Source organism: Amborella trichopoda, chromosome 6 (assembly GCF_054954075.1).
Source record: "Amborella trichopoda isolate Santa Cruz 75 chromosome 6, AtrichopodaSantaCruz75HAP2 v2.0, whole genome shotgun sequence".
Taxonomy (NCBI): Eukaryota; Viridiplantae; Streptophyta; class Magnoliopsida; order Amborellales; family Amborellaceae; genus Amborella; species Amborella trichopoda.
In genome coordinates, this window is record NC_142341.1 from 45111331 (window position 1) to 45126713 (window position 15383).

Below are 15383 nucleotides of genomic sequence, written 5' to 3' on the forward strand. Positions count from 1 at the left end.
TATAGAAAAGACAGAGGACCTCTTGTCGTTTGGTAAAATACAACAGTAGGGGCACAGCTATTGGTCACGGGGTTAAAAACTTGAAATCAGGCCTTTGATTTTGACGCATGTCAAAACCCCAAAGTCCCAAAAACCTGCTCCCAAGCCCACTTACTCATAAAAGCAGGTTCACAACGTACTATTATTCGGATTGTTTACCTTTGCCCCAGCGTTTTAAAAAACGCCGAGTCGAACCGGACTCGTTCGATTCGATTCGAAAATCGTAAAAAGGGATCGGATTGCCCAAAAAATCGGAAATCGTTCGGTTCTAGAGAGAACCGGACGATTCTGTACAGTGAATCGCCGATTCACTGTACGAAATCGGCGAGTCCGAACAGTGAATCGGCGATTCCGTACGGTTTTTTTTTTTTTTTTTTTTTTTTTTTTTTTTTTTTTTTTTTTTTTTTTTTTTTAAACCATTGCTTTGCCCCTTAAGCCACAAGGACCACAAACACCACACATATCTAAAAACGTCTCTCACATTCAAATTACACGTGAAACTCCACTATTTCTATTTGGTATTTCCAATTCGAAAACGAAGAAATCGTTTTCTTTGAAAGACGGAATCTCCACCGCATCCCATTTGCTAGCAACTTGTTTCTAAGAAAATGTATTCTCTTTTATGGAGGAAAACCATACAAAGAGACCATCTATAAAGAGGAATTAGTGCGAAAATGCTTGCCAGGAAGAAACTGTAAATGGTTCCAGTATATATTAAGAAAGAGAGAAAGGGGAAAAAGAATTTTCGAGAGAGAGAGAGAGAATGATTCTGATATGGTGGGTATTGATTATGGGTTTGGGTTGGAATGGAGAGGGAAGAATGGTGATTATGGGGTTGGCTGCAAAGTGTGAATTCCCTGCCATTTTCAACTTTGGAGATTCAAATTCAGACACAGGCGCCATCTCAGCTGCTTTTCAAGAGGTACAGTTTCCTAATGGCGAGACCTTCTTTGGAGAGGCAGCAGGCAGGCTATGTGACGGTCGTCTCATTGTCGATTTCATAGGTAAAAAATAAAGTAACTCTCACCGAGTGTGCTGGGATTCGCCGAGGCCGAGTAACTTGGCCTTAACCATAGGGCAAGATGAGTTCCTGGCGAGTTAGGTATACAACTTGTTAGGCCCAAATGAATACTTAAAAATGTAAAAAAAATATAAAAACAAGAAAACACTGGTAAGTTCTTTGTCAATTTTTAAAATTATTTAGGATTGTTGATATTTTTTCCCTTTTTTAAAATTTACTCAAATATTTAAGGTATAAATCCACTTTTTTTAATAATTTATCTTTTATAGTTTCTTTCATCTTAATTAGTGATTTAAGTAATCATTTTAACTTCTTCTCGTTTTGAAACATTTTTTTTTTTGGAGATTTTTCACCATATTTAAAAAAATTATTATTATTATTATTTAATTTATTTTTTTTGTGTTGTATCTAACTTGTCTTTGTCCACTCAAACTCCGACTTCCCCGAGTTACTCGGGGATCGCTAAGGCTGAGTATTTTGGCCGGGTCAATTTTTGGTACACTGCTCTCACTCCTAATAAAATCTTCATAACTCTCTCTGTCTCTCTACTGGCTTCTATTAACTTTTAAACCAGCAAATCACGATTTCTTTCATTTGTTAAACCAGGCAAGTTTTTGCTAGATTAAGAGAAGGATTAGACTCCTAATGCTTTATTGTGGCTAAATCAGAGAGAGAGAATGAATGAATTGTTAATTCTAGAGAGATAGATAGGAATGAATTGATTAGTGATGGGTGAATACAGCGGAGAAGTTGAAGGTAGCCTACGTGAATGCATACTTGGACAGTGTTGGGAGTAGATTCAAGCATGGAGCAAACTTTGCGACGAGTGCATCAACCATTCACACTTATAATAATACATCGTTTCCTAGGGGAGGATTTAGCCCCTTCTCATTGGGCATACAGCTCAACCAATTCACCCAATTCAAGTCCAGGTCCAATAGGCTCTACCACCATGGTAACTAAACTCACTCAACTCTTAATGCTATACCACCAATTTTATCATCTTAAAGATGTTTGGACAAGATTGGATGTAGTGCATATTATTTAGATCATCAATTTTTTAGATTTTCAAGTGTTTATAGATCTGTTCTATTTTTAAATTTTATAATTAGAGATGAAAATAAATTTTCATTTCATTACAAATATTTCTGATACTGAAACAATAAATTCAGTACTTTTTCAAAGTGCGATTTGCTTTGATTAGTTAGGGCCTAAGCCTTGTACAACCACACCTGCTAAGTCAACAACGTTGTAAAAAGTTTGCAAGGATTATGTAGTGCAGAATTTTTTTCCATAAAAATCACATTTTAAATATCAAAAATTTTATTTTATTTTCATGTTCATGATCATCTTAATCTAGATTATAAATCCCTAAAATTTTAGACTAAGAAATCGTTTCGAAGATGGTTAAAGAGGGAGCCTGACGTATGATGAGTTGGCTGACTCATATAAACCCCATCCTTATTATCATCAATTCGACCTTGTAATTGGCTTAATGTGTTCAATGGTTGTGGCATGAGACAGTTTCGGCCCTTGCTATACTTACAGTTTTTCACTGGAGAATGTTTGGATAGGCTACAACCACATCAAAATAAGAAAAACCACAGCTTAAAATTCATCGAAAATTGTATTTCTGTTGTCAAAAAACCTTCAAATGGATCATCTCGGCCTTGACCATTATATTTGAGAAAAGAATTAGAATTTTAAGCCCTTAACTTATAGAGGTCAAAATGGATGTACAACGATCTAGAATGTGTTTGGGATCTCAAATCCCTCAAAAACTAGGGCGGTGAGTCAACTAACTCCACAAAACTGTTGGGTTAGGTGATAACCGAATCACTATACCTATATTTTCTTCTAAAGATTAAGTATATTGGGAAAAAGAGAAGGGGTTTTGTAGAATTTGCAATATGCGAAATAGAGAGGAGAAGAGAGAAAATAGATCAACACAATATATACGTGGCTCGGCAATGGTGCCTACATCCATGGAGGGTAAATTAGTATTTCATTCATAGGGATTACTCTGATTTACCAGAGATTTATAGAGTTACAACTCTTGCCTTTTAGGAAACAAATTTCATTACAATAGTAATCCCCACAAAAATAACTGAATATATAAAACTCAATATTTGGCTACTGAATTGAATATAGGAAACTCAATATATGATTTCTATAATTGTCAACACTCCCCCTATAGATCAATGGAGCCAAACTTGAACAATATCTGATGGAACTTTGTCTGTGCAATAGCTTTAGTAAACATGTTTGTTAGTTGGTCTTCACTTCGAACATAAGGAGTACTAATAATTTTTTACTAAACTTTTTCTCTCACAAAGTGACAATCAACTTCTATGTGCTTGGTTCTTTCATAAAAAACTGGATTGGAGGCTATATTCATAGCTGCTTGAATATAATAGAACATCTCTACTGGCTTGACAGTTGGGAATCCCATATCTCGAAGTAGATATTTTAGCCACATCAATTCACTTGTAGTTGAAGCCATAGCTCTATATTCGTCATTTGCACTGGATCGAACAACTACATTTTGTTTCTTGCTTTTCCAAGCGACTAAGTTTCCTCTGACCAATGTACAATAGCCGATTGTGGACCTCCTGTCAATTGGACTACCTGCCTAGTCAACATCATAATAACTAATAATATTAGTATGGCCATTTGGTTTCAACCAAACACCTTTACTGGGTGACGACTTAAGATATCTGAGAATCCAATCGACAGCCTTCATATAACATGATCTAGGAGTATGCATAAATTGGCTCATCAAACTAACTGTATACATTATATCTAGTCTTGTCACAGTTAAATAAATCAATCTTCCCACAAGCATTTAAAAGCAACTCATATCTCCAAAACGTTTTTCATTTGTTGAATTAAGCTTGTAATTACTATCAACAGGAGTGTCAATGGGTTTGACTCCCAGTTTCCCAGTTTCTTTCAACATATCTAATATATATTTTCTTTGATAAATGAAGAGTCTTTTTTTTTAATGCGCTACTTCAATGTTGAGAAAATACTTTAGTTGACTAAGATCCTTGATGATATATTTTTTGTGAAGATAATTTCTAAGCTTCATGATGATTTCTTTATCATTGCTTATAATGATAATATCGTCAACATAAATGAATACAACTGTTGTACCTGAAGTTTCGCTTTTTGTGAACATCGAAGAATCAGTTGAACTTCTAAGAAACCCGATACTCGTCAAGGCTGAGTTGAGTTTGACATACCATGCGCAAGGTGATTGTTTAAATCTACAAAGCCTTCTTTAATTTGCATACAAAATCTTTCTCATTTTCTTTAGAGTGACCTGGAGGAAGACTCATATAGACATCTTCTTGAAGGTCACCATGTAAGAATGCATTTCTAACATCCATTTGATGCAGAGACAATCCACAATTAACTACGATAGACAAAAGAATACGAACATTAATCCTCTTGACAACTGGTGTAAAAGTTTCTTTATAATCGACTCAATAAGTTTAGGCAAATCCTTTACCTACCAACTTAGGCTTATATCTCTCAACAGACCCATCACTATTATATTTAATTTTGAAAACTCATCTACATCCAACTGTTTTTTTCTCTTTAGGTAGCTAGACAATGTCTCAAGTATGGTTCTTGTCAAGTGCTTGAAATTCATCTTTCACAACATTCCTCCACACAGGTTGAGAAATGACATCTTGAAAATTAGTTGGCTCTGAATTATGAGTGATAGAACTCACAAAAGCAAAAAAGCTAGGAGAGATATTTTCATAGAAAATATGATTTTGCATAGGATAAAAAACAACATGGTAAGTATAAAAATCTTGAAATCTAGATGAAGGTTGAATGATACGAGAAAACCTGCGCAAGGGGGGATCAGGTGGGGCCACAACGAAGTCTTCTTCTTCTAAACAAGCTTGGTGAGGTTTAAAGGTATCTTCAATTTCAGCTTAATCATCATGACTTTCTTCAACTTTGGATTGATCATTATGACTTTCTTCAACTTCGGATTGATCATCATGACTTGTTTCGGGTGTGTTGGACACATCACTAGTACTAATATTAGGCAAGGGCAAATGACTTCTTGAACACTCCCCCTGAGTTCTATTTTCCAAACTACTATCCAATGTGTCATGAAAATATGACTCTATTTCAACAAATGGAACATCTCTGAAAATAAGTATTTTTCTAGTGAAAGAAGTATTGGTCTTCAAAGCTAGAGTTGCAGATTGATGGTATAAATTTTAAAAAAAAAAATTTAATCAACTAGATGCAAATTTCAGTTGTCCTTCTGGAAAATCATTGTGTAAATGAAATACTGTTTATAGCAAATCATTTTGTAAAGTAAATCATTGTGTAAAGAAATCATAAACAAGCAGATTGTTGTGATTATTTGTGATACTTGTTTTTATGAAAATACTGTTAATGGCATAAATTAAAGCTCAAAGCATAATTTTTTACTGATGAATGAGAAGCAGAGAGTGTGACTACAAGACCAAGTAATCAATAATTTGTTTTGATTGTGTAAACTGTAAACTTACAAGAGCAAGTAATTGTATATATAGGATTAGTTCTCCAAACTTAATCCTTCAGTCTGTTTCCTAAAGAAAATGAAAAGCCCTCTTCAAACTATCCCAAATCAGAGAGAAAAGCACTCTTTAAACTATCCCAAATCAGCATACCATCTTCCCTTTCTCTCTCTAAAAATCAGTTAGGGCCTCTTTGATTAGGGTTCTTCCTTCTCTCGCTCTAAAAATCAGTTAGGGCCCCTTCCATTAGGGTTTGTGAAAACCATTTTCTTCTTCCTTCTCTCTCTATAAACCTTAATGGCTATGAGCCAAGCGTTATTTTCTTCTCTTCCTTCTTCCTGCTTATCTCTTCCCTCTTCTCTCTTCTTCTCTTCTTCTCTCTCTACACGGTAAACACAAATGTAAAACCCAATTTTCTACGAACTTCTTTGAAACTAAAGAAATTTATAAAACTTTAACCATAGTTATGGAGTGACCATAGTTAAATAATTGTATGAGAAAACAAAAACAGTGTAGTTATTTTTTGGTATTTGCTAAGTAGGAGTTATGTTTAAGTATTTAATGAATAAATTTATAATATATTTGTCACTATATCATATTTAAAGAATTTTAATGAATAAAATTATATAGTATATTTGTTTTTGTATGTAATAAGTAGGTGGGATGTTTCTTAAAGTATTTAATGGGTAGATTTATATGGTACTTTTTTTGGTATATACTAATTAATTATATGTTTAATATTGGATGATTGGATGAGAGTCAATAAACATCTAAATTAATTGACTTCATTATATTAGTCTAGTAAAGTTTTTATAGATGAATTAGTAATTGATGGCTTTGACATAATTTTCATTTTTTAGAATTTCAAAATTTCTAATATTATAAATTTGTCCAATTTTTTTACTCCGAATTTTTTAGCCTAATCAGATATATTAGCGATATCTTTATATGAAGTATTTTTGCCATACCATATTTTTTATCCAATATTTTAAAATAAAAATGATTTATTTCCGATTTTATGGTGAGCCGCTTTATTGATAGTTCCTGACTTGCTAACTATGCATAAGACACGTATCCAAATACATGAAAAATGGGACAAATCAAATTTTCTATTTTTCCAAATTTCAAGGGGAGATCTATCATTAATAATTTAACTTGGAAGTTTGTTAATAAATAGCAAGCAGTTAAACAACTTCAGACCAATAAATTTTTGGAATATGCATCTGAAACATCAAAGACCACGTCTCTTCCAAAAGGTGTCTATTTTTCCTTTCAGCAACTCCATTCTGCTGAGGTGTTCCAACATAAGATGTTTGGTGTATAATACCAAGATTACATAAATGCTTAGAAAAATCTTTGCTCACATACTCTGTGTCATTATCTATTCGCAGAATTCTAATCTTGTCATTATATTAAGTGGAAATCAGTTTGGAAAACTCTTTGAACAAAGGAAAAACTTTTGTTTTTTATTTCAATAAATATACCCAAGGAGCACGAGAATAATCGTCAATAAAAGTAACAAAATATTTAAAGCTAGCATAAGAATCAACTGGGGTTGGTCCCTATATATTGAAGTGTATCAAATAAAATGGTTCCTTTGAAACCAACATAGAAGATTGAAAAGGAAGTCTTGTCTATTTAGAGAATTTGCAACTTCACAAGAATGAGAGTTCAAAGATAGAGAGGGTATTAATATTTTCAAAACTTTATCCAAATCTCCAATGCCACAATTTGTTAATATCAAAATTATCTTGATTGAATAAATATAGCTCACAAGACAATCTTCCTTCACCAATATTCCTTCCCATTGCCTGATCTTGAAAAATCACAGAGTTGGGAGAAAAAATAACATTGCAATTTATACTCTAAGCAATTTTACTAACAGACATCAAGTTAGAAAAAAATGATGGGATAAAAAGAACTTCAAAGTTTTGTGATTTGGAGAAAAAATTGGTCATACCAACACTATGGACAATAATCACGAAACCATTAGCAATAGGCACAAGGTTCATATTTTCATTATTTTTTAGGTCAAATAGACATTGCAAGTTATTAGTCATAGGATTTGTGCCCCTGAGTCTATTATCCAAGAAAAATGTTACAAGAAGTCATGAGAGCATCCCTTCCCCCATCACCATAATTGTTAGGGTCTTTACTACCACCACTATTTTGAGGCTTTGTTGTCATATTTTTCACTATTAGCAACTATGGAAAATTTCTCAAGACTTTCTTTCGAAGTTTTGAAATCATGATTCATGATTTTCTTCTTAATTATGTATCCAAGTTTAGCTTTTCTAAAGAGAGAACGAGAAACAACTTTCGACCAAACATAATAATTAAGTCCATTCAAAAGAACAATAGTAAGTTTCATGCTAGAGTGGTTTTCTGAATCAGCCATTACGAACAAATAAAGGGAACCAGAAAACTAATTTGATTAGCAGCAAAAAGCAACTTGCATAGAAAACCAAGAAGCCCTGAAGACAGGCGTAGTTATCTGCAAACTTACGAATGTGGTCCACGGAGGGTAAACTAATATCTCATTCATATGGATTACCTTGGTTTGCCAGAGATTTATAGAATTACAACTCTTATCTTTTAGGAAATAAATTCCATTACAATACTAATCCCTATAAAAATAGCTGAATATAAGAAACTCAATATTTGGTTACTAAACTGAAAATAGGAAACTTAATATATGGTTTCTATAATTGTCAATAGGCTTCTTGGGGAGGAAGAAAGAAGATCAAATGATCTATATAAGAGTGGATCAAGGATTGCATAATACTCATCCTTTGAGAGTCACTCCTTTGAGGGTTATGAGAATGAATCTTTCAAGAGGAGATGATTCTCCAAGAGAGAGAGCATGACGTCTTAGCTAGAGGTGGTATTCTTATGGATTCTAGGTCGATTAAATTTTCACTTTTAGATAGAGAAATTCTCTCTGTTGCTCTCGAGGTTATCTTTCCGATAACGGTATTGCGATGGGAAAGAAGAAGTTGATCGACAGTGTTGCTCAGTCGGGAAAGCGAGTTTAGAAGGGAATATCGGTGATGATCTTTTACCAATGCTTAGAGAGAGATATATCTCTTGTAACAAAAAACTGTAATATTCATTGTGATAGTGGATTTCTATTTGCTTAAACCGTCGATGTAGCCCTACAGGGTGAATCACGTAAATCGTGTGTTGGTGTGATGTGCCTTTCATGTTTGCATTATTTCTTGCACTAAATTAATAGTTGTATTCATCTACTTCGTATTTAGCCAATCATATACACGATCTTGGGTGGGATCCCGGTATTTGGGATTCCCGGTTCCACAAGCTAGGGGTTCTTGAGAACCCTACAATTGCTATTAGCATAAGGCTTACATTAAGAAAAAAATGAATGGTGGAGTTTGATGGATAAGTAGTTTGAGGTGAAGAAATATGGAGGTAAAGTGTTTGTGAGAATTTCACAATGGAGGGAAGTGAGAAGAAATCAAGAAATCTATTAAATGAAAATTGCCAAGGCAATTATGGTGATTTTGTTATCACTGTGGAGATTGTTGGGTTTGGTGATAGCTAAATCACTATACCTATATTTTCTTCTAAAGATTAAGGGTATTATGTTTAAAGGAAAAGGGATTTTCTTAGGAAGCAAGAAAGTGAATCTATAAGAGAGTGAATGATGATATATTATGCCCATACTTTTGAGGGTCACCCCTTTGAAGCTTATGGACAAGGATCTGCAAGATGGAGATAGATCTGCTAGAGAAGGAGAGATATGGCCTCTGAGAGTGGCGGTATTCCCATGGAGCTTTGTGTTGATTTGTTACTACTTTTAAAGTGAGAAAATATTTCGGTTGCTCTCGAGGTTATCTTTTCGATAGTAGTATTGCAGTTGGAAAGAAGATAGAGATCGACAGTGTTGCTCGGTCGGGAGAGCGGGTTTAGAAGGAAAGATGGGTGATGATTTTTTACCAATGCTTAGAGATAGGTAGTGTCTCTTGTAACCCAAAAATGTAATCTTTATTGTGATCGTAAATTTTGGCTTGTCGAGGCTGTGGATGTAGGCCAATGGGGTGAACCACATAAATCATGTGTTGTGATGGTATACCTTTTATATTTACTTTATTTCTTGCACTCAATTTATAGTTGTATTCATTTACTTCGTATTAGCCAATCATGTACATGATTTTGAGTAGGATCCCAATATTTGGGATTCCCGATTTCGTAAGCTAGAGGTTCCCGATAATCCTACTTAAACTTCCCATTTATCCTATGCCATGTTTAGAATCTCGATCTCGATAATCGATTTAGTTAATGCCAAGAATGAATTCTCTGGGAGTCAAATGGCTAACGAAAATAATCTTATATGCCATATACTGAAGTACCAAATGACGTAGCTATCAATCTTAAAATGCTTGAAGAATGTAAAAAAAAAAGAAGAAAGATTGAAAGAAAGAAGGGAAGACTCTATATAACCAAAACTAGGAAATTTCTCGGATTTTTTCGATTTACAAAATTCACCAACTTGACAATCCATGTTTCAATGAGTTTTGATATTCTGGTTATGCATTGTAACTCAGAGAATCCTCTTAGAATGCACTTTCCGGGACCGGATGATTTCTCTAGGGCTCTATACACCTTTGATATTGGCCAAAATGATCTCAACGTCGCATTCGCAATTAAGTCAGATGACCAAGCAAAAGCATTCATTTCCGGCATCATCGGGGAGTTTACACAAGCCATACAAGTAAGCCTCTCGTACTTTATTATCATCAGCATCATTATCGCTATTAGTAATTATAGTTCTAAACTTCTAACTAATGTTTTTGGAAAATGTTAGATTAGCCCACTAGTTTATATGAGCATATGAGTCCAACAGCTCAAATTGAATCTAAGTCGATTTGACGATCACGACTTTATTTTGTATTTAATTTTATTTATTTTTCTACGAATTCAAATAACTTGAAATTTTAGGTATGTGTTCTTCAAAAATAGGACAATATCAAAAAAATAATTTGTAAGAAATAAATTGATCAAAATACCCTTGAAATGTTTTGGGGGTATTTTGATCAATTTATTTTTTACGAATTATGTTTTAAATATTTTTATTAGGTGTGCTTTGATGAGAAGAATGGATGTCTAAAATTTCAAGTTATTTGGATTTTTATAAAAAAACATTAAAATTCAAATACGAAATGATGTCGTGATCGTCAGATCGGCTCAGATTCAATCCTGACCGTTGGGCTCATATGTTCATATGAACTAGTGGGCTAATCTCAGTATTTTCCAATGTTTTCTAACTTGAACAAGTTTAGAAAAAGGGTTGGGTCGTGTTGGTAGCACCCCCATACCCTAGTTATTACTTTGTGATTTTCAATTCTGTTGACACCACACAATAACACCTTAAATTTTTTTCTTAAAAAATAACTCCTTAATATGAAAAAAAGTAGGGACATGCCTTCCCTATTGAAATACCCAAAAAAAAAAAAAAAAAAACTGAACAAGTCACCTCAAACTCGCTCGTATCACTCAAGCTTGGTAGGTGGTTGAGCCGGGAACACATCGAACTTAGTGGGTATTTATAATTGATCAAACATTTGATTAAATCAATTATAATTTATTAATGATTAATTTTGTATATGATATTTTGCTTACATGATTGCTAACAATATTTTTTGATTTTTTCTAATTTTCTCTTTTTTGAGAAAATGACCTACAACCAATTTTCAATTGTCTATTTTTCTTAAATTTTATATACGTTCTCATGTAGTTTGCCATGTTTTTAATTTTCTTAAATTTTTTTTAAGGATTTTTCAATTTTTGGATTCTTTTGGCTCTGTAGGCAACGGCTCATCATAGACTCCGATGAGTTGACTTGGACTCGCCTATGTCCATTGCACTGCATACGACTTCAGTTAGTTTTTTTTTTTTCGTGAGGGGGAAATTTAGTGAGGAAGACGAGCTCCTACCCATTTTTTGAAATCATTAATAGTTTTTTAATGTGTTAGATGAGAATGAAGCCTAGACCTTAGCTGGGGCACAGGTGGTGATACCACTACCGCCCAAACCTCATTGTCAGTTACGGGGCCTTAACCGCATTTTGGAACACTAGTCCTACTAATATTACTATATTCTACCGCTTATTTGGTTTGAATATCCCCAAAAACCAAAATAAAGTATCAAAATTTAATCCTAATCATTTTATACCAATTAAACATGCATGAATGAAAAACCACTCCCATGCTTTCAGCAATTAATTTTCTTGGAATTCAACCACATTTGGTCCCACTCTGACTTAGGTGTAGACTAAAATCATAGAGACGGGACTAAAATTTGGTGATCGTACACCACTCCGATTGGGTCGTGGTGGTAGCACCCCCATACCTAGTTATCACATCGTAGATTCCAATCCACTGAAACCTTCATAAAAGCTGACGTCCTAATTTATATAAAAAACAAGTAGGGTCCGTCTTTCCCATTGAATTACTAAAAATAAAAAAAAGTTAGGACTCAAATAGGAATAAAAGCTTCTATGTCTATTCTTTAATGTTTTTTTTTTTTCCCCTTTGAAGTGCATCTATCTCAATGTAATTCATGTTATTGCAGTATCTATATGAGCAAGGGGCAAGAGCATTTTGGATTCATAACACAGGGCCAGCAGGATGCCTACCATCTTCAGTTATAAATTATCCTTTGAAGCCCCACAATTTAGATAAGTATGGTTGTGTGCAACCCAAAAACGAGGTGGCTCATGAGTTCAATAGCCAACTTAAACGAGCCGTATCTCAGATAAGGAAACAACTCCCATTGGCTGCACTCACATATGTGGACGTATACTCTGCAAAATATACTCTTATCACCCAAGCAAAGGAGCTCGGTAAGGCATTTATAATTCCTTGAATTAAGACTAAATATTCAAATCTAAAAAGTTAAATAAATCACTTGCATGCTCTAAGCAAAGATTAATCATAAATAGATCATGATAAACCAATTTAGTTGTCTTACTTTGGTTTTCATTTATAATTTGATACAAGGAAAGAGTATCTCTCTCTTTGTCTCACAAGTACACACACATACACATACACAAAAACACACACATACCATTAACTGGTTTCTATTTCTATCCCTCTTATAACTAACATAAATTGACCAATATTTTTCCGAAGGACATAGTTTCTATGAGTCCACATAGAAATGAGTCACCTCTTAAAAATCTATTTTTGAGATGGATTTTTGGACTTGATTTTCAAGGACATGTAATCTCTAACATGGAGATCATGAATATGAAAAAATAAATAAATTTTAAAAATTAAAAATAAATCTTTTATTAAGAAAACAATTGGACTGTTAGCTTCAATTGTTTTTAGATAGACCACTTATTCGCATCTATCTTTAAGATGGATGTTTTATACATTAGGATGTTTTTGAACCTCGATAAGCTGCATAAAATTACAAACATATTTAGTTTTCCCAATGTGCCCTTTTGTTGTGGCAGGGTTTGTTGATCCGTTTGTGTTTTGCTGTGGGCTCGCGGGAAACATTAACATTGGATGTGGGAGAAAGGCCATTATCAATGGGACCCAGGTTATTGGTGGTTCGTGTGCGGACCCTTTGTCGCACGTGAGCTGGGATGGGGTTCACTACACTCACGCTGCCAACCGTTGGATATCAAATCACATCCTGAATGGCCACTATTCTGACCCTCCGATTCCTATCACGGAGGCCTGTTATAACTAATAAATACAATCAAGTTCCTAGGAACCCATGAAACAATAACAGAAAAGACCACGACTTGTGAATTTCCTCTTAACAAACCCCTTATATAGGAAATTATAATTTTTGTTTTTCTTTTTGAAAAACCCTCCGCCTTCTCTCTCATAAGAAAAACCGAATTCATAGCATCATTATTATCATTTTTGCCTTTTCTCAATTAATTGGGATCGGCTAATTTATAACATACCAAAATAAATCAAGAGAAGAAAAATCCCATGCATATTAAACTATAAAGCTCAATCTATGATTCTATATAAGAAAAAGGCCCAAAACCCAATTTATTGGAAAAGTATAGAACGAGACCATTTACCTTTAATACGAAGTGGTCACATTAATCATGACCATTGGATGTGCAATTGAGTGGCTATAATTATTTCATTGATCAATTTCAAACTTCAAAAGAAATTTTTTCGAACTTTGTCACACATCCAAGCTATCAAATTTCATATCAAATGATTGTAAAGAATTATAACCACCTTGTATCAAAACTAAATGGTCTCATCGTATACAATCCTCAATTCATATATATCGCACTAATACTTAATTCATAAATTGACGGTATCAAAAACCCCATGACCTTGACTCCAGGGTAATCTATACATCGGGCGTGGCTCAAAATTTATGCTTTATATTGCACATTAACTCTAACCCTTGGGACTTGGTATTTGGACGAAATAATGTTTTACATTTCCATTGTTTGGAGTTGTAAAACCTGACTTTTAATAGGATCACTTTCCAAGTTTCTAGTTTTATTTTTTTGACACTCTTTTTATATCATTTAATTGATTTTAAAGTTCTAAGGTAATTCTTATTTTCTGTTTACTCTCTTATTTATTTTTGAAAAAAATTATAAATGCCTCCAAAATGAATCCTGTTGACTTCCACCCTTCAACATACCTTAAATCTAAAAACTATTTTTTTTATATTTACTTTTAATATAAAAATAAAAAAATTAAAACTAAAATGCCTTTCTTATCTCTCACTCTCTCTATCTACCCTCTGTCTCTCTCTTTACCCAAGACGCATGTTTCTTGAGAAATAAACCTTTGGGATACCACTAAGCCATATCTGATAATATGCTCAAAGTAGCTTCATAAGAGGACAACATTAATGGGAAACGCAAAGGACAATGTTCAACTCCTTAATAGGGTATTTTAATGCGCACAAATTGAAAGCATCTAAGAGCCACAATTGCTCTGTCTTGGGCAAAGTTTTGAAAGCAAGAGCTAGGGCTGAAAACTTCGAGGTTCCCGATCCCAAGAAGGATTCTTATTGTGCTTGGCCTCCATATGAGTCAGATTTGCAGGGTCAGTCATCCATTGTTAAAAGGGGTCGAGCCCATGCCAACAAACGATAAGAAGGGACGGCATAATACTGGATATGTTGTTGAGGTTATAAATAAGAAAGGACAGCATGAGGGGCTAATACTGGATAAGTTTTTGAGGTTTTAAATGGCCATCTTTATTTTTCTGGGAATACGCGTCTTCTTTATTCCCCAAATAATGCTCACTAACATTCGTTCGCTTTCATTAGAGTGCCTCCCAAGTTTAATTCTCGCTCTCCCTCCCACTCTCGTTAATATATTTTATGACTATAATATTACTTTTTTGTCAATAATATTATTGTTGTTGTCAATATTGTAACAATATGAACATTTAATTTATGTTTAAAGGTAAATGCTTACCATCATATACTTTATGATTATGAATACGAGTCAGTTACATATCGGATCTAACTGAAACCGTGAAGACCAAAATTTGAATCCATACCCAAACCCAAAATTGGGTGTACCTCCCATGTCTTAATTCTCAACGGGTCCATTACCACCCCTATGTGCGTCCCCAAGTTTAACTCCCTTTTCAATCTGTCCCTCATGTTTGAATGCTTTCTATGTTTAATCTCCTTCTCTATGTGTAAACTTTTACCACCCGTAGTTATAACTCTAAAGTCTACACTCTTAAAAGTTGCCAGCTGTCCTTCATTTTGTTCGATTCATGAATCGATATAAATGACAAAAGCATGTCCGGATTAATAGT

The 15383-nt window shown here is 34.0% G+C and overlaps 1 protein-coding gene across 3 annotated transcripts; it reads left to right on the forward strand.

Moving 5' to 3' along the window:
* The first annotated feature begins 529 nt into the window (after nt 1-529).
* On the forward strand, nt 530-13433 carry LOC18442101 (GDSL esterase/lipase At3g27950). Of its 3 annotated transcripts, XM_020671963.2 has the most exons (6): nt 538-1043; nt 1803-2015; nt 4247-4315; nt 10155-10321; nt 12181-12451; nt 13070-13433. In XM_020671963.2, the coding sequence occupies exons 1-6, from the start codon at nt 803-805 to the stop codon at nt 13309-13311; spliced, it is 1203 nt and encodes a 400-aa protein (XP_020527622.1). In that variant the 5' UTR covers nt 538-802; the 3' UTR covers nt 13312-13433. The 3 variants fall into 3 exon arrangements, with proteins under 3 accessions (XP_020527623.1, XP_020527622.1, XP_088724774.1); XM_020671964.2 differs by lacking the exon at nt 4247-4315 and having other exon boundaries at nt 530-1043; XM_088868648.1 differs by lacking the exons at nt 4247-4315; nt 10155-10321; nt 12181-12451; nt 13070-13433 and adding an exon at nt 8308-8730.
* Nucleotides 13434-15383: the final 1950 nt, after the last annotated feature.

Bases quoted from the DNA above. Each gene is read 5' to 3' on its own strand.
- LOC18442101 (XM_020671963.2), top strand. From the start codon at position 803: ATGATTCTGATATGGTGGGTATTGATTATGGGTTTGGGTTGGAATGGA. The intron at 1,044-1,802 runs GTAAAAAATAAA...GGGTGAATACAG, and splicing joins TCTCATTGTCGATTTCATAG to CGGAGAAGTTGAAGGTAGCC. The intron at 12,452-13,069 runs GTAAGGCATTTA...TTGTTGTGGCAG, and splicing joins CACCCAAGCAAAGGAGCTCG to GGTTTGTTGATCCGTTTGTG.